Source organism: Haliotis rubra, unplaced genomic scaffold, assembly GCF_003918875.1.
Source record: "Haliotis rubra isolate DU_JTF1 unplaced genomic scaffold, ASM391887v1 Scf1268, whole genome shotgun sequence".
Lineage (NCBI taxonomy): Eukaryota > Metazoa > Mollusca > Gastropoda > Lepetellida > Haliotidae > Haliotis > Haliotis rubra.
The window spans coordinates 202911-223358 of record NW_025765190.1 but is presented as its reverse complement, the minus strand read 5'-3'; the positions used below and the strand labels follow the sequence as shown (position 1 = coordinate 223358).

General features: G+C 39.1%; 1 protein-coding gene across 1 annotated transcript; it reads right to left on the bottom strand.

Annotated features, from left to right (window-relative positions):
• Positions 1–201: 201 nt before the first annotated feature.
• On the bottom strand, positions 202–16086 carry LOC124266611 (sodium- and chloride-dependent GABA transporter 2-like). The gene is made up of 8 exons (XM_046701405.1): positions 15989–16086; positions 10303–10435; positions 9452–9586; positions 4039–4113; positions 3445–3544; positions 3173–3273; positions 914–1087; positions 202–306 (listed from the first exon to the last, which is right to left on the bottom strand). The coding sequence occupies exons 1-8, from the start codon at positions 16084–16086 to the stop codon at positions 202–204; spliced, it is 921 nt and encodes a 306-aa protein (XP_046557361.1).
• Positions 16087–20448: the final 4362 nt, after the last annotated feature.

Here is a 20448-nt window from a genome sequence, read left to right as displayed (position 1 = left end):
ACCTTTGATCGCTTCGCTCGCATATAGGAAGACTGGTCATTTTCTCTTTGTTGCGCAACCCTATTTGCGCTACAGTTTGCCTGTGGTCGATGGATGTAAACTATCTATATAGTGTGAGGTCTGACAAACTGCTTAGTGGACTAGTATGCTTTAGGTTAAACGTTCATGGCGGGTTACTTAAACATGTCAAAGATATTGTCCTTAAAGGTGTGTCTTTGTGTCTGTTGATTTATCATGTGGGGCCTCCTTGTAGCTGCCATTTGCCGGGCACCAAGCCTTATCAGGCTTCAAGGCCAGTTTCACACTCTGAAAATATGAACAAACGTAAACAAGTTTGCTTGTATTTAAACGGATAGCGTTTAAGTGAAGAAATATTGAAGTTACTACTAATAATAAATGGGTTAATGGTAGGCAACCCCAAGAAAGAGCTCCCATTTGAAACCATCCCAGCAGGGTCATCATTAATTACAGGTGGTCTGTTGTACATGCCGGACAATTCACGCTCAGATTACTGTGCAAACGTTTATAAAGCTCTTCTTCACAAAGGTTGGCCAAGGTATATTCAGTTAGATCTGGTTTCCGATTTCATGTTTGTTATTTTCATTAAGGCTATGCACCAGTTAGACATAATTATCCCGGGTTAAGTATAGTGCCTATCATCTCGAATTTGAAGTCATAAAAAGTGTGACTTGTAAAGAAAGTTCGACGCATTGCTGACTTTGCTGGTCCCAAGGTACAAAATGCGGTTTCAGATGACTCAGATGTTACGTTAGGTCACCTGTCATCTCAGCAAAGGCCATTCTGCCCATATAAATGTGGAAACTATTCAACTGTGGAATCAACACGTGACATCGGCAATACGCTTGGGATATATTTTATCCTTTGGTGCTGTTACAGTTAAATTATATTGTACCTTCTTCAGGGAACCCGTCGCCCTATGTTTTCTGACAGCAGTGATCAGGATGATCGGTAGAGGGAGAAGAGGCACCACGGCGAAACACCAACCGATTATATTGGCGTAGCTGGGAAACACGTACTTGCCATAGGTCGGTGCCTGGTAGCTGATAATTGTAAGGATGAAAACTATCTGAAACATAAATGGCAAATTCAGTCTGGGTGCAATTATATTGTATGAGGTAATTCATAATCCTATATAAACCTTTTTTTGTGGGTACTTGTCATCAGAGTAAGACTATCACAGATATTGTTTAAAACTAGCATGTGACAATAAAAGTATACCACTGAACATTAAAATAGAAGAAAAAACAACCAAAGCTTGTTCACCTTATTTGGGTCCAGAAGGACTTTTACCATTACATCTTGCATGCATTTACATCATATCTCTAACAACTGGTGATTATCAACAAATTTAGCCGAAGGAAATTTTTTTCGTTTACAACCTGGCAAAGATGAACATATTGTGAATGATGCGATTCTATATTCCCTAAGCCAAATATATTTCACAACATGAACCGCGTTTGAGGGTACAGTCACTAACAATCATTGATGTTTATTCGCTGGACCAAATTTAAAATTAACTTAATCATTACAATACATGAAAATGTCAACTTAATACATTTCGTTTAGAAAGCTAGGAATTATATGAGTACACTTAAAGGATCCTATCAGGATCAAACAGTGAACTATTTATCCCGCGAGGTGGACAAATTGATACAGTAAAGCAAAGCATGCTTGACCGCGATTCGTTCATCCAAGGGAAGCAAAACGAATGATATTCATACGCGTACACCTCTTGCTGCAAAAATGACATACACGCATGATAACCTCTTCCAATTTGGACTGACAACCCCAGAAGGTGTTACCGATAGTTGCTTTAATTTCACGTCAGTTATTTATGCCTGTTTGAGTATTTGCATTAGATCATGGGTGTAAGATCTAATCACGGGTAATCAGTACAACCTGGTAGCTATTACCCGAAAATGTCGCAGAGCGTACGTAAAATCTGAAAAGCCAGCCTGCAAGATTGTCGCGGAAAACACTCAATTGAATCATCATGTCAACAAACGCAACTGAGTGGATTCAACGCCACTCTGCGTTTAACGCCCTACCTTCATTAAATAATGCAATTTTTTTAGTTATGTTCTGTGTCAAAATAACGATTTATATTTTTCATGAGTTTTAGACAATTTTGGGAGTATTAATATCACAATACATCAATCCTTCCACGTGTTCCGATTGGTTTGTCGTATTTTTGCACATAACGTTCATCGATAGGGGAGAGACAAACAAACGAGTCTTGTTTTAAGTCATGGAAAGGGGCGAGTGGTAACGAGTGCCAAGTAAATAGCTTATACAGGTTTATGTTTGCACGTGACAGACCGAGGTCAGAAGGTTTCAGTGGATAGATGTAAAGAAGTGTGTAAATCATTAATAAAACACGTAAAATATCATCAGAAATAAAATATTCAATAGCTCCACCTTATTGTTTGTGCGTGTACTTCCCCGTGTAGAAGGTTATGCCCATTTCCATACGAAGGTGGCATATACAAAGAGCATAACTTTAATATAGAATGAAAGGTAAGACAAGCAGCAATGATTGTATTTAGATGTACACCGCAGTGAATGACGCTAACCAAGTAGCGCCTCTAGACACTGTACTTGTTTTTAAGACCCATGACAATCCAAGAAATAATTCACTTTAGCAACCCAAGCTTCCGGTAACAGGTCACAGGGTGGCCAAGATCAGTGCCTTTGCAATGCCGTAGACACAAGGATTGGTCCGTTGGCGAACAACCCTTGTCGGCCTTGTCTGTAACTTTCCCACTATCTTGCATTATACAGTCTGTGGAATCTGTCTAAGCAGAGAAGAACATAAGTGTTCCTGGTATTGACATTTAAAATATCTAACTAAATTTTATGTAATGTTTTGATATGAATCCTTTCGTTAGGGTGTCTGCTTTTCGAGCTTGTTCAAAATTATCATTTTTTTCCGAACACCTGTATCATAGCTTTCTCGAGAAGAATTCACCAAATTGGTACAATCTGTAAATCCCATTTATGGTGTTCCTGCAGGGAGGTAGCTGGAATATTGCTCAATGTGTCCTAAAACGATGCTCACTCACTCATGTCTAGGAAAGAGCTGTGGGCTCTAGTATGGTGCCATTCACCAATACAAAGAAAAATCAAGACGTCTCTAAACTAATCTTCTTACCAACATGATTGCCGGAGTAACAAATGCCAAGAGAACCTTAACAGCCGGTGAAAGAAGTTTTCCAGTCATCATCTCGACGTCACTGCTGAATCGTTTTGCCCCTGAAACAAACATATATTCACCTGGACACAGTATGCCCACAGAGGCTATACATCTTCCTAGCTCCAGCATGATATTTACCTTTAAATTGATTTCTCACAGATGTTGTGTTTGAAGTAACGATTTTGCAGTTTGAAATAGAGACGTTGTAGGCTGAAGTTGTATATACCAACCATATATCCACATGACGGCAACACACTCCAGTGTGCAAAACACCATAGGTCCCAGAGAAGCTATATACCAGTCTACCAGCTGGAACATGTACGGGCCTCCCTGCAAGACAGAGATGAGTATGGGAAACTAGTATAATTATTGGCTAATACCATTGCAAATACTGATATCACTGCAACAATAACAGAAGCAGCATTACTCTACAATTGCTACCAGTGTTGTATCTAACACCTAAATAGCCTTCTATGTTATTACTACTGTTACTGCTGTCAGTAATGACTGGTGTGACTGCTTCTTTGGTTTTGTTAGCTACTGCTGGAAGTTGTATTCAATGGTTACCGTTACACTAACACTTGCACTTTGGGACACACCTTCGACTTGTAGAGTAAATTGTGCCAACCACGGTGGTGGTACTCCTAACACGTGGACACTGACATTTGGTTGTGATTAATAACATTACTATAAATAGTTTCATTTCATTTTATGCATCCCCCAGATCCCTGGTCCGATTTGTTAATTTTGTGTTGTATAAAGATCACCTGCGTGCAAAAGACGATTCCAAAAAGAAAGAGTATGAGACAACATCCTCCTGTTACAAGCAGCCTCCTCTTTCCCAGCTGCCGTGGGTACTCATCTACCAGAGCAGTTATGACTACTTCCATCCCCAGGAACTGGAGCAAGAAAAATGTCTGAATGATCATAATGAAGGGACTCATAAACTAAGCGTACATTTCAGTTGACTAAATATATTTATAATTGTCCTACAAATAAGCTCTTTTCTTCACATTTTGTTAATCGGTTATTCTACAGTATAACATGAACTCAGGACTCAGCACTGGTGGTCATATATAAAAGCAATATCAGCCCAGTGAACACGTTGAACACTTGAATTCATACCTGCGAATCCAAACCAACCATCAGCAACATCAGAAAGAACAAGAACGACCACAGCTGAGGAAGCGGAAGTTGGGCCAGAGCTTCTGGATACGTTACAAATCCCAAACCTGGACCTACAAGAATAACATCTAACATATTCATGCACATAATTACATGATTCTCAAAAAAAAATGTTCAGGTGTACGTATTTGCCGAGGGTACGTTAATTGATATATACCTTAGGGAGTCCGGATTTGTCAAAACACATACCGAGAACGGAGTGAAGTTGTGAATAGAACTATACTTTGTGGGCCTGAACAAATGACACTCAGACATGACTTAATTAATCCGAAAAAAGGTGTAAGGTGTGAAGGTGTACCCTGAATATCCAGATTACAAATGGTCTTCGGCAATCCGAGCTTGTCGTAGGAGGCGACCAGCGGGATCATGCGGTCAGGCCCGCTGACTTGGCTGACTCATGTCATCGTATCCCAAGTGTGTAGGTCGATGCCCATGCTGGTGACCATTGGATTGTCAGTTCCAGACTCGATTATTTTCTGACCACCGTCATATTGCCACCGTCATATTGCTGAGGGGTCCATGCAGGTAGCCAAAGTACTGTAAGTACCTATGGTCCCTAGTATGGTGATCTACCTTCAGTTTTTGACGATGTAAAGCCCATTTTTATATTGTATTGTTCTGTAGAAATATTAATTATTGATAACATGCTAGTTTTAAGTTTGCATCTGTGATATTCTAGATATGTTACTGTCCTTCGTTGACAGATATTTATATTGTCTGAGTTTATTTTTGATATACAACACTCATAGTCACGATATGGCTGAAATATTACCGATGTCACTTTAAATTTTAACTCACTCACTGACTCATATTGCTAAGTGTAGCGTAAAAGAACAAACAGCAAGCAAAACAAAGATTTAAAACAGTTCCTGTGATCAAAAGAGATTTTCGCAAAAGATGTGCCTATAATTCACTAATGATAGAAAACATAGCTCTCAATGGAGCGGCGAGAGGTATGCCAGGGGACCATTTCTTAACCATAATCGCCATTAGGCGGTATCAGAAATGGTAGGTGTACCCATTTCATGATTGTCAAATTGTACTGATTATTTGCGTGCAATAGTTTAATTGCATGTTGACAGTCGTATACAAAAACGTGTCCAGGGCCTCATCTCCAATACGAATGCATACAGGTATTGGAATGGCCCCTTGCAAGTTCCGTGTAAACATTAATGGCAGAACACCAGGGCCTAGATTTTCTCTTAGCGCTAAGATAGTCGCAATTTAATGTTAATGTATGACACTTACGACTATCTTAGCGCTAAGAGAGCTTCGAAAATCTAGGCCTAGAAATCCAGCAATCATAAGCACAGTTGATAAATTCCATGGGCATGTCAATCAGCATTAATGTCGTGCATGTATCGCCAAACACATCTGATGTTGATCTGCACGTCCTGATTTAATTTTACTTCTAGTTCATGTCCTTACACCTTCCCTTCCATTTTGGTAGTATAATTTCTTGTCGTATGCAAATGTACGTTCAGTTTGATATTGATAAGATATCTGGTTCTCTTGGTGTATATATGGCACTGCCTTTTTTTTAAACTTAGAAGAAATAGCAAATTGAAGAGGTACGAAAATGGATATGACTCCGGCACGTCGGGACACACGTTTTTGGAGCTTCATAATTCGTTCTGTCTACATAAAGTAAGGCCGTACTCCCCACTCTATCATTGCAGTGACTTTACTAGCGTTATAACATGACTACGAATCCCCTACCTGTTGAAACTACCTTTGCTATAGGAACACCAATTTTCTGTGCCATCGACCCTAGAACGGCAAACGTTACCAGGCCAGAAAAGATGCTGGTTCCCTCTGATATTATGGACAATATCAAGCAATCTCTGTAAATGTAATATTGAATCAAAACAACAAAATTTGTTTGTGTCATATTTATTGAGAAAGTGTTATCCCATATATAACGTTTTTTATATTTCAACAAAACGCAAAACAGAAGAGGTCTTCAGAAGCTGTCTTCAGTACGAATATATCTTTAACTTATTCTCATACTAAAATAGATCATTCCCCTTTTCAGCAGGTTGTTTAGCTGATAGTTTATACTTGATAGTTTATACTTGATGACATGGACCTTCGTAATATTTTGGTCCTCACCACCCCATTACTGGGCGTAAGTTGGGCAGACTGTGTGACGTGGGTTGCGCCCCTGTGTCGTTGGGATACAGTTGTTTGAGGGTACTGATTCCAGGACTAGCATTCCTTTACCCAATACACCACTTCAACACTCACTTCACCTAGACTGTTGGTAGAATAGGCTCGGTTGACAGAGCTCCAGATAAGATTTAGCTCATGTGGGTACTGTACCCACTGACATTTTTTGGAGTGGATATTATGAATGTTGAGTGGGTATTTCATTTTCCGTTACCCACTGCTTTCAAATATGTGCGTATTTCAGTGATTTTACTCACCTACGTATATGTCATTGAGTAAGTTTACTAAGCAGGTATGTACTGCCTTATGTCATACTGAAGCAAAACCAACTTAAATATAATGGAAATGATTTCATACAAAAATCATTCATCCTGTACTGACAGTACAACACTTGTCCTATACTAACAATACAACCTGATACCAATCAATGTCTTTTTCATTACGCAAGTGATTTTTATAGATATATTCCGTACGCATATGTTTTAAACTTGTGCTTATCTAACATTTTAAATGCGTAGTTGGTACGCAACAATTATCTTTCAATGCGTAATTGGAAATTTTCTGTGCGTATTTTACCCAAATATGCAGCTTATCTGGGCCTCTGGCCGGTTGTATCAATAGTCTGGTCATGCTAAGCCCTGTGCAGTGTATTTTGTTTTTACACACATTTCTTAAAATGATCTATTTTGGGGTTTAATTATGTTAGTAGAAGATTATCGGTAGTTAGCATTCCGTCTCAAGGAGACCTATATTACACTAACTGATTTCTACAGTTGCTACGAGTCACTTTCTCCGTCAGGAATTAAAGCTATTGGTGTATCGTCATTTCTATCAAGACAGCCCTGCCTCACTTTCGAACCCTCTCCAGGCTGTCGCAGTTCTGATAAGTACATTGTTTTTACTTTGCGCTCTTTAGCAAAATGATCTTCAAGCGCGGTTCATGACTAGCTTCCGAATACCTGCGTCATAATGTGTGATATAAAACGACATAACCCACTCTGGGGCAATACTCATACGAACATTAAAGGTATTATTCTGGAAGATTTCATTTAATGGTGTATGAATATATAATAGTGGTCCCTACACATATTTCCATGCTGGCACCGGAACTAGTTAATCCCTGATTGTAACAAACTCAATCCTACCGAATGAATGTTAATGGTCAGTCCACGACAACATCTGTGGAAGTTACCATTTCCCAACAAAACCATAACCTGTGTTCGTCCATCATCAGGATCGAAGTTTAAATATTGGCTCTGTATGAGACTTGACAAACGTAAACCTAAACTTGTTATTGTTGTTCCTGGTGCTATTTCTCTGATGGACTGATTACACATTGCTGAGATTTTACAAACGAAAACCACATTAAAAGTAAATGTATGCCTGTTATATCGTAGGATATTATGTTAAATCATGGCTGAGTACAATCGCTGACAGCTATTAAGTCACAGACTCATACATGACAACCATATGATGTAACTATCAAATGTTTGAAGTGACGGGAAACAACATTGAGTAACTCTCTCACGAGCTCCAATATTTACCTGAGACATGGTAGATGGAACGTTTTGTAGCTTGCAGCTGTTCCAACTGCCCCGTAGCCAGGTCCAAGCGAGTAGAACACCTGCAGACAAGCTTCTAACCATACCTGAATTGAATATCGAAGATCCGGGGTAGAATAGGTCTTCAGCAACCCATGCTTGCCACAAAAGGCGACTATGCTTGTCGTAAGAGGCGACTAACGGGATCGGGTGGTCAGGCTCGCTGATTTGGTTGACACATGTCATCGGTTCCCAATTGCGCAGATCGATGCTCATGATGTTGAATACTGGATTGTCTGGTCCAGACCCGATTATTTACAGACCGCCACCATATAACTGGAATATTGCTGAGTGCGGCGTAAAACTACACTCATTCACTCATTGTAAACACCATTCAGTCAGTATATATGTTCTCACCGTGAATGTCAGGACTCTGGTGAGTTAATATTTTATATATGTGACCAACTATTTCAGATTTGTAACTCAATTGCACCGTACTCGACATCTGTATTGTCATTCATTCTGGTGTCCCCCGCCGTGATGTTGCTGGAATATTGCTAAAAGCGGCGTAAAACCAAACACAGTCAGTCAGTCAGTCATTCATTGTAGTTTGCGGATTGTTTGCTCAGTATATTATTGAATATTTTAGACTTGTCTGTGTTCTATCTTGGTGGTCAAATGGGGCCTTTAAACCTTTTGTCACGGCAAATTATTAACCGTAACAACACCTATGGGATGAACTCGATCGACGTGTAACGTCAACGTCAAAACACGGCTCAGACACTTCCACTACTGCCATCGTATTGCAGGAATAGTGGTAAAGAATACCGCAATCCAGTATGTACCGAGACGGTGCCAATCAGTAATTATTGCCAATAGTGGCCATACAAAGTACTGACTTTGGTGCTGTCTTGTGGACTCAAGTAAACAGAAACACGACAATAAAGGCTGCTGTTGTGTTGGCGAACTCTTTTTCTATAGACGTGTGAATTATCACCATTTTCCCATTGAAATGACATGAAACAAATGCTCTTAAACGCAATAAATTCTTCTAAAAGTGGCTTATGCGTTTCCTTTTGTTTTAAGAGTCTGTTACTTGACCCTTTATTGTATTGATTTGTATGCATAGTTAATATAGTAATATAGTTGTTAATAATGTCAATACTTTAAAGATTCACACCAAGCAAATTGAACTTGTCACATATTTAAGAAGTGAGTGAGTGAGTGAGTTATTATTTAACGTCACATCGGCAATATTTCAGCCATATCGATTTAAGAAGTGAATTAACGGAAGTACCTGTTTGAATCGATTTAAGAAGTGTCATCATCATCATCTACATACCTGTAAGTCAAGTATTTTTGTGAAGTCAGGTACAACGTAGAAGATTATTCCATCAAGAGCACCTGGTTGAAAGAGCGTGACTATGAAGATGGAGATGAGGAGAACGTACGGCAAAAGTGCGGTCACATACACAACCTGTTGTTGGGAAAATGCAATCCATTGATACAACTTGGAACGTTTAAAACGACTCCTATTCGTAGCTTGGATGTGGAGGTAGATGGGCCATCCCTAAAGCAACGCTGTCTGAAATTATTCTTGGAACGTGTCACAAAATGATACTCTTACCAGTGAAATCCAACTTTCCATCACTTAGAATAGGGATCAAATCTGCTCCCATCCACCTTTTGTCATCGCCTCTTTGGCAAATGGTCAAGACAGAGGTAGACATAAGAAAACAGAAACCATCCCATTAGATGGATCTAAGGATGGTTGCGGAGTTGCTAGTGCCACTGTCATTGGATCCAGATAAAATATCTTCTAGATTACCAGATAACAGCTCCGTATTCATTGCAGAAGCTTATACACATTGGCTGCTCTCACACATATTAATAAACAGTCCAGCTATCAAGGGGTAACGCTGTTTTTCAGGGCATTATCATTTGCAGAAGCTCTAGGTCTTTAATTAACTGCCCCACGAAGGAGGACAGTAAGACCGTGTGACTATTGCATACCTAGTGACATCACTATTTTGTGATAAAGATAAGGTTCCTTCCAGAAATAAAAAGTCTTAGAAATAAACAAAAAAATATATATTCGTTATAATATGCGTAAATACTTGCTACATACGAATTTATCTGTCATTTTGTAAAGTTAGCTGTTTTCTTATGTGTCAACTTCTTCGTTCAACTTACTTTGCCTGAAGACTTGACTCCACGGGCAAGACACAGAAAGGTGATAGCAATTGACCCAAACAGACATCCAACTATATCCCACTGCACAATCCCGACATCCTCTAATCCGGACGAGACACTCAGTACATTGTACCTGCATGACAAGTAAACAGTGAAACTCTTAACAGGGTATTGTACTGTACTCGATCAAGTGATAGCTATGCAGACTCAGAGTTCCATATCGATTGTTATGACAACAATTGCATTTCAAAACTAGTCAACCGAGCGAAATAATATTGACATGTACGAATGTACCTTAGGTTTTCGTAAATGGAAATTTCAAATGTAACTGCTGACTTAAGATTTTGATCCATTTCCTGAAGCAGAGGTTATTGTCTTTCTTGTTCCAATAACTAATATAATGTATATGTGTATCCACGTGGATATTACTTGTATCCCTTGTCGGGATGCACTACAGCATGGTTGATATCTTACTGCCAAAATTCGTCTGCTGGTGTGTGAGATAAAGTCACATTTTCCCACAAGTCAGCTGTTGTGATTGTATCGGATGCATTGTCTGACAGAGCCGTCATATTGGTTGTGTATGCTGTAGTCACAGTTTCCACACACAGAGCAGTGTTCCAGCTGTTGCCACAAGTAGTCCAGGGCAGGACGCTGGAGCAGGACTTCACCATGTAGTAGATGGGCCAGGCCAAATACAGGTTGTAATAGGACGTGAAGATGGATGTAAGTACAACACCCCCAATACCGACCCCTGCTCATCGCAAAAACATACATATTTAACAATCTACATATTAACATTATTAATGGCGAACAGTATGTTAGGATTGTATTACAGTAGGACGAACAGTATGTCAGGATTGTATTACAATAGGACGAACAGTATGTTAGTATTGTATTACAGTAGGACGAACAGTATGTTAGGATTGTATTACAATAGGACGAACAGTATGTTAGGATTGTATTACAATAGGACGAACAGTATGTTAGTATTGTATTACAGTAGGACGAACAGTATGTTAGGATTGTATTACAGTAGGACGAACAGTATGTTAGTATTGTATTACAGTAGGACGAACAGTATGTTAGGATTGTATTACAGTAGGACGAACAGTATGTTAGGATTGTATTACAATAGGACGAACAGTGTGTTAGTATTGTATTACAATAGGACGACATATGTGACGAACAGTATGTTAGTATTGTATTACAGTAGGACGAACAGTATGTTAGGATTGTATTACAATAGGACGACATATGTGACGAACAGTATGTTAGTATTGTATTACAATAGGACGAACAGTATGTTAGGATTGTATTACAATAGGACGAACAGTATGTTAGGATTGTAATACAATGTGACGAACTGTATGTTAGAATTTTATTACAATAGGACGAACAGTATGTTAGTATTGTATTACAGTAGGACGAACAGTATGTTAGGATTGTATTACAGTAGGACAAACAGTATGTTAGTATTGTATTACAGTAGGACGAACAGTATGTTAGTATTGTATTACAGTAGGACGAACAGTATGTTAGGATCGTATTACAATAGGACGAACAGTATGTTAGGATTGTATTACAATAGGACGAACTGTATGTTAGTTTTGTATTACAGTAGGACGAACAGTATGTTAGTATTGTATTACAGTAGGACGAACAGTATGTTAGGATTGTATTACAATAGGATGAACAGTATGTTAGGATTGTATTACAATAGGACGAACAGAGTGTTAGTATTGTATTACAATAGGACGAACAGTATGTTAGTATTGCATTACAGTAGGACGAACAGTATGTTAGTATTGTATTACAGTAGGACGAACAGTATGTTAGGATTGTATTACAATAGGACGAACAGTATGTTAGTATTGTATTACAGTAGGACGAACAGTATGTTAGGATTGTATTACAGTAGGACGAACAGTATGTTAGGATTGTATTACAATAGGACAAACAGTATGTTAGTATTGTATTACAGTAGGACGAACAGTATGTTAGGATTGTATTACAGTAGGACGAACAGTATCTTATTATTGTATTACAGTAGGACGAACAGTATGTTAGGATTGTATTACAATAGGACGAACAGTATGTTAGTATTGAATTACAGTAGGACGAACAGTATGTTAGTATTGTATTACAGTAGGACGAACAGTATGTTAGGATTGTATTACAATAGGACGAACAGTGAGTTAGTATTGTATTACAATAGGACGACATATGTGACGAACAGTTTGTTAGTATTGTATTACAGTAGGACGAACAGTATGTTAGGATTGTATTACAATTGGACGACATATGTGACGAACAGTATGTTAGTATTGTATTATAATAGGACGAACAGTATGTTATGATTGTATTACAATAGGACGAACAGTATGTTAGGATTGTAATACAATGTGACGAACAGTATGTTAGAATTTTATTACAATAGGACGAACAGTATGTTAGGATTGTATTACAGTAGGACAAACAGTATGTTAGTATTGTATTACAGTAGGACGAACAGTATGTTAGTATTGTATTACAGTAGGACTAACAGTATGTTAGGATTGTATTACAATAGGACGAACAGTATGTTAGGATTGTATTACAATAGGACGAACAGTATGTTAGTATTGTATTACAGTAGGACGAACAGTATGTTAGTATTGTATTACAGTAGGACGAACAGTATGTTAGGATTGTATTACAATAGGAAGAACAGTATGTTAGGATTGTACTACAATTGGACGAACAGAGTGTTAGTATTGTATTACAATAGGACGAACAGTATGTTAGTATTGCATTACAGTAGGACGAACAGTATGTTAGTATTGTATTACAGTAGGACGAACAGTATGTTAGGATTGTATTACAATAGGACGAACAGTATGTTAGTATTGTATTACAGTAGGACGAACAGTATGTTAGTATTGTATTACAGTAGGACGAACAGTATGTTAGGATTGTATTACAACAGGACAAACAATATGTTAGTATTGTATTACAGTAGGACGAACAGTATGTTAGGATTGTATTACAGTAGGACGAACAGTATGTTAGGATTGTATTACAGTAGGACGAACAGTATGTTAGGATTGTATTACAGTAGGACGAACAGTATGTTAGGATTGTATTACAATAGGGCGAACAGTATGTTAGGATTGTATTACAATAGGACGAACAGTGTGTTAGTATTGTATTACAATAGGACGACATATGTGACGAACAGTATGTTAGTATTGTATTACAGTAGGACGAACAGTATGTTAGGATTGTATTACAATTGGACGACATATGTGACGAACAGTATGTTAGTATTGTATTACAATAGGACGAACAGTATGTTAGGATTGTATTACAATAGGAAGAACAGTATGTTAGGATTGTATTACAATAGGACAAACAGTGTGTTAGTATTGTATTACAATAGGACGACATATGTGACGAACAGTATGTTAGTATTGTATTACAATAGGACGAACAGTATGTTAGGATTGTATTACAGTAGGACGAACAGTATGTTAGGATTGTATTACAATAGGACGAAAAGTGTGTTAGTATTGTATTACAATAGGACGACATATGTGACGAACAGTATCTTAGTATTGTATTACAGTAGGACGAACAGTATGTTAGGATTGTATTACAATAGGACGACATATGTGACGAACAGTATGTTAGTATTGTATTACAATAGGACGAACAGTATGTTAGGATTGTATTACAATAGGACGACATATGTGACGAACTGTATGTTAGTATCGTATTACAAAAGTACGACACATGTGCATGGTGAAAACACACACAAAAATTCCAAATACGTTGAAATCACATTCAAATATTTCATCCAGCATGATTCACAAAACAGTCACATATCGCCTCAATATTAGTTAACAAATATTAGTTAACATATATGTTGGCAGCGCCTATACTCATTATTATATATGGATATGTATTGTATGTATAGTAATGTATACTGGCCTTTAAACATGGGGCAAAAGCTCCACACTTGCTGCGAGGCCTTTCCAGAGAACTGAGAAAGTGCTGACTCCAGGAAAAACATTGGAAACCCGGTGATCAGAAGACAAAGGATGAAAGGTAACAAGAAAGCTCCTGAAAGTACACCAACATGTTCCATTTAGTCATCTCTTGGCTCAATGGGAACGTGTATACATGTATGAAATACTTCATGGAAAGAATGAGCGAGTGAGTGAGTTTAGTTTTTCGCCGCACTCAGCAATATTCCAGCTATATGGCGGCGGTCTGTAAATAATCGAGTCTGGACCAGTCAATCCAGTGATCAACATCAGGATCATCGATCTGCGCAGTTGGGAACCGATGACATGTGTCAACCAAATCATCGAGCCTGACCACCCGATCCCGTTAGTCGCCTCTTACGACAAGCATGGGTTACTGAAGATCAATATTCTAACCCGGACCTTCACGGGTTAGTAAGTATGAACATTTTGACAAGATACATGAAGTATAATACAAAGTACATTTTGAGAATAGTAGGAATGCCTTGTCTGAAGGGTACTGTGGCCGTGGGTTTGTAACTTTATCAAGATCCTTGCTCTGCGACATTCATTCCTGTGCTCGAGGGTTTCAGAAAAGATAAGCTGGAACTTATCCTCAAGACACAGTTCAAAACAGTGTTATACCGAAAACATGCTACGAAACATGTATAACAATAATGTTTAACTGAATTGCTTTACATTTACCCCATATTGGAAGATTAAAGTAATGCGTACTTAGCATGTTGTATATATTAAGTGACCATGGATAGAGTTCGTTATTTCTATTGAATCAAAAATTGAAACAAAGTGAACTTGTACATTTTGAAGAAACACATCAGTTCCTCCACATTATAACATTTGTTTCCCTGGAACAATATCCCCTCGCCTGTCACGCCAACACCCACCAACCCCCAAAATTCATGTGATGGCACCCAGAGTTGCACCTGAGCACTTAGTTTTTTAGCCGCTTTTACAATTCAAGGTGCTGACTGTGTTATTAGAGAAACATTAAGGCAAAATGCATAAACAGACATAAACAGCACAGACGTAGCGCTACGTATGTACTCCCATATAAATTTCCTATACACCATCATTAATGTGACCTTATAATATATCGCAAGTTCTCTCAATTCACTGCATTAATTAGGATGTTCGGATTGTGTTAAATGAGCTCCTGGCGATAACTAATCGCCAGTGGTTCTCATAGTCATATTGTAGGATAGGTTTTAGTATAGGATTCTTACCTCCACCATTCCTGCTGCAGATGTATGGGAACCTCAACAGGTTACCTAACCCAACACAGTAGCCTACCATAGTCAGCACGTAATCTAGATGTCTACTCCATGACTGTCTTTGATGTACAGCTTCATGTCTCTCCCCATCAGAATGCAGAGTAATAGGGAATGCGTGATGAGATTCGTCTTCCTCGTTGTTGGCCATGATAAGGTTTAGAATTATCTGAAACCATACACGTTCAATGAGATCAGAACACTGATATATTCAGGCATTCGTAGATTTGCAAATATCTTCCTTTAACGTTTTGGATGTTATGGTAGAGGCTGTTGTACATTTATCTGTAGTGTTAGTCAGTATTAACTTGCTCAATCACTCAAACTCGTTCAATTGAGTGATGATACATTTAAGGCTTTTTGGTCACACTTGGAAATTTCCCAAATCACCTGAAAGCTATTGAACCATCCTGACCACACTTTTGATTCAGCCACTTGAACATGGAATTGTTGGACTCAACTACCTCAATGATTTCTTTGAGAGGCATTTTAGAAGATGAAGGAAAACTAATTTCCATGGATAATCAACTTCTTTATCATTCGGAAAAGACTCCAAGACCTCCACCCTGACCTAGACACCCACCTCAGCTTCGACGGTATAATCTGCCTCATCAACACCTGCATCAGTTCAACCTACTTTACCTGGTCAGATAAGATTTTGCAGCAAACTTATGGGCTGCCCATGGGTTCTCCTCTCTCCCCTATCATCACTGAGAAATGCATGACGGAAAAATGCATGACAAGGCCCTGCTGACATCGCCCATCGCTCCAATATGAAAAGTAGACGACATATTTTAGTTTTCAACCCCAACGACAACCCTGAACACCTCCACGACCACCTGAATTCCAAACATCCCCGTATGCAGTTCACAATGGAAGATGAATTTGACAACAAGCTCCCTTCCTCGACGTCCTAGTAAAGAAAGAAGACAGCAAGCTCTCCACTACTGTCGACAGGAAACCCACCCATACCTACTAATACCTTCACTTTACCTCCAACCACCCTCTACAGGTTAAGAAGAGCCAAGAACATCTGCTCGACAACAGAAGGCCTAGACACCAAACTAAACCACCACCGCCATGTCTTCGTCCATTATATCCAGTGCCCCCAGAAGTTAGTCAACAATGTCATCACAACCACCCTCAACCCAAGAGATAAACCTTCTCGTAGGCAATCAACACCCTTTGTAATAAGTATCCCGTATGTCCCAGCATTCAGCCACCAGATAAGACGACTCCTTCAGCAGCAAGCAGGCATAGACGTTATGTTCCAGAAAGGCAAGTCCATCCAGAACCTCCTCCAGGCTACAGGCAAACCACCGTCACCAACAAAAGATGACCCCTCGGGAGTGGTCTACCAGATCCCTTGTGAATGTGGAGACTTCTATATTGGTGAAACATCCCGCCCGCTCCCACTACCAATTAAAGAACACAAAACGTCAGTCCAGAAAAACGACTCCAAATCCACCAAAGCCGACCACACCCAAGCCAACCCTGACCATGCCATCCTATGGACCAACATCGATATCCTGGAAATCAACCGAGCAGACTACAAGATAAGGAAACTCCTCAAAGCCATAAACATCCAACGCTACAAGCCCACCATGAATCGTGATCAAGGTTATTTAATCTCCTCGGCCCATCACTACTCAATCAAAGATTACCGCCAGTAATCCATCCATACGTCCCTTGTCCATCTGGCTTCCACGCTCCCCTTTGTGCACAACTAGTGTACTTCAACCTACTTACTTATTATCATCTCACTGTTCGTCAACTCATTAATTGTATAAACTCAACTCTAATCTAATCATCATACTCTCATTCCTTCTCATTGGCTCCAAACATCAGCTTATAAAGTTGGAGACTGCTTTGCCATCACCTTCACTTCGTGTTGGTGACACAGACATCCTACCTTCGGAAAGTGCCAGGAATATTGGTGTCATCCTCGATTCCAACATGTCCATGGATGCACACATAACCTCCATCAGTAGAGCTTGCTACTACAACATCCATAATACCAGCAAAGTCCGCCACTACCTTGAAACTGACACTTGTAAACTTCTGATGCACTGTCATGCACTTCCAAACTCGACTACTGTAATTCACTATATGCCAACATCTGTACTAAATCACTCCAGAAACTACCAGGAATCCAAAATTCTGCTGCCAGATGTATCACCCACACTCATCGTCATGACCATATCACCCCAGTACTACAGTCTCCACACTGGCTCCCCATCTCTGCAAGAATTACCTTCAAAATCCTCATTCTGACTCATGACTGCCTCTACAACGATAACTTCCCCGACTATCTCAAACATCTCGTCTCCGTGTATGTACCTCAGCGAAGACTCCGATCCTCCTCTGACTCTCTCCTCACCGAACACAGATCTCCAAACCAATTGTCTAACCGAGCTTTCTTCTTTGCCAGCCCTAAACTTTGGAATTCTCTTCCAAAGGAAATCAGGAACACTTCATCGAAAGAAACATTTAAATCTCTGCTAAAGACCCATCTATTCACTGCTGCCTTTCTGTAAAGTTATATGAACTATTTCCTTCCCCAATATTGCCACGGCGCCACTGAACATCTCTATGGTGGATATTAGGCGCTTTATAAATACGTTATTATTATTATTATTATTAATCACAATCCATCACTCTGTACATCAACCCCCTCTGCTGAAATCAGATATCCAATGTACATCAACCTTGTTAATTGTATATACTCACTATGCAGCAATGTGTATATTCTCCTTGTTTCAAGTTGTTGTATCACTTGCTTGATAACGGTGTTATTACCTACACCGAAACGTCGCACTCATTACAATAAAGAAGTTGATTATCCATAGAACTTAGTTTTCCTTAACCTCAATGATTTCGTCACTTGTTTAATTCTGCACTCAAACATATTCCAACTATATGAATGCAAAGCAGAGCAATGATTCTCGCCGTCGGATTCTGTGAGTGGATGAATAAGTTTAGTTTTACGCAGCTGTTAGCAATATTGAGGCAATATCTGGCGGGGGACACCAGAGATGGGCTTCACACATTGTACCTATGTGGGGAATCGAAACCGGATCTTCGGCGTGACGAGCGAACGATTCAACCGATAAGCTACCCCTACGCCCCCATAATTCAGTGACCAAACAAAGACTATGCACTCCATATAGTTGCCTTTTAGGACGGACAGTGGTTGATGTGGAGTTGGTTGACTTACAATCCTGCGCACAGAATCCATCTTCATGTAAATTAGAGCATATTTGCATGACGCACATGATAGGTTGCCCACTATCAACGTGCATCATTGGCTCATGCTAAACACGTTCGTGATGCCAGGGGTTATATTTGCACGCAGACCTGTCAACTGAACATGTCGTAATAATGGTTATTTTCCCAGCGAGTTCAAAGCAATATGGCCAGCTAGATGTGGCACAAGTGAGAATTATCGACGCCAGTTCTCCTATCGTTTGATATTGCAACATGTAGGATGTTTAAGAATGAACATCATGAAACTAAGGGAAATGGTCCAAACAGCTGTGTCGTTTTAAGTTGAATATGAGCTGTGTCACTGGCGTCTGTAACATGAAATAATGTAACAGGGTGGAAAATATTGTATTTATTTTGATATTATTTGGTGTTTGGTTTTAACTATAAGCTTTAAAATATTGTTAATTTTATAATGAGGTAGGGACCCTCAGTACCACTCATTTGGAGCCTTGCCATCTATGTAAAGATAGTTCACAGTTCATATTTTATACCAACTGTGCTGATTGGCTAAAAGTTTATGAAGAAGCCTTCTCGTTGGTCGTAAGTTGCAGCTCATGCTTTTCATGCAAGGCAAGATGCTCAGTAATTTTCATTCTGGCTGGCAACTTCACCAGGGACACACTAGTTTGGTCTCGAAGAAACTGAAGGTTAGTTTTATGTATGGTAATGTATTTTATTGAGGATAAACAGTACAAACATATTTCAATTGGTTTATGGTATTTTAAAGTATTATTGTTGGAAGTATATGGAATGTTGAGATAAAATACTGTTCAATATCTTGGTGATGAATTTGTGCAAAACCATTGCTTTAAAAGTAATTTGTATTGCACTTGTGATGTATTTTTTACTAGTGTTTTGCATAGCATTAATAAGTTTGATATTGTGTTTAGATACTCACTATTGAAGGCGTTCTGATAAAGCACCAGCCATTTGATTCAACCCATAGCTGGTAGTTATGTGTATTTGAGCAGCCCTTTATCCATAATGCTATTTTCCATAATTGTAATAGCTGTTACTTGCCATATGTGTATTATTTAATGTTTATGCAATGCTCCTTAAAGATTTAGTTGTATTTTGAGACACAAATACATGTATTATAACATGTTCCAGAATTGGGCGAGTGTTAACACCATCATCTGGCGGGACTCAAATAAAGAACTCTGCCCTACCGCTGGCCCTTGTCGTCTATGGGACTAACCCGTCCACAATAACAATCATCTGCGTGAAGATGTTTGCACTCTTGCTGTCTGTACTGTTTTAAAGTCTGGACAATTGTTTACAATGGAATTTATGGTGAGCATTTTGCTTTGTCTCAAAACCTGAAACAGAAGTAATTTTAAAGTGCACATTTGTACTTCTCCTCGAAACAATGATCTCTACACTAACCATATGTAGACATAAGGCTGCGGGGTTTCTTATATTACGATGAATGAGCAAGGGATTTGTGTGTTTCTAGCTGTTAACCTCTTTTTCCTCAATACCACCGCTGGGAACATAAACGTACCTGCGTTGGTCTACTTTTCGACCAGGGACAGTTTTGTCCACTAGTCGACCCGAAAGACTACAAATAATTGTACTTATGC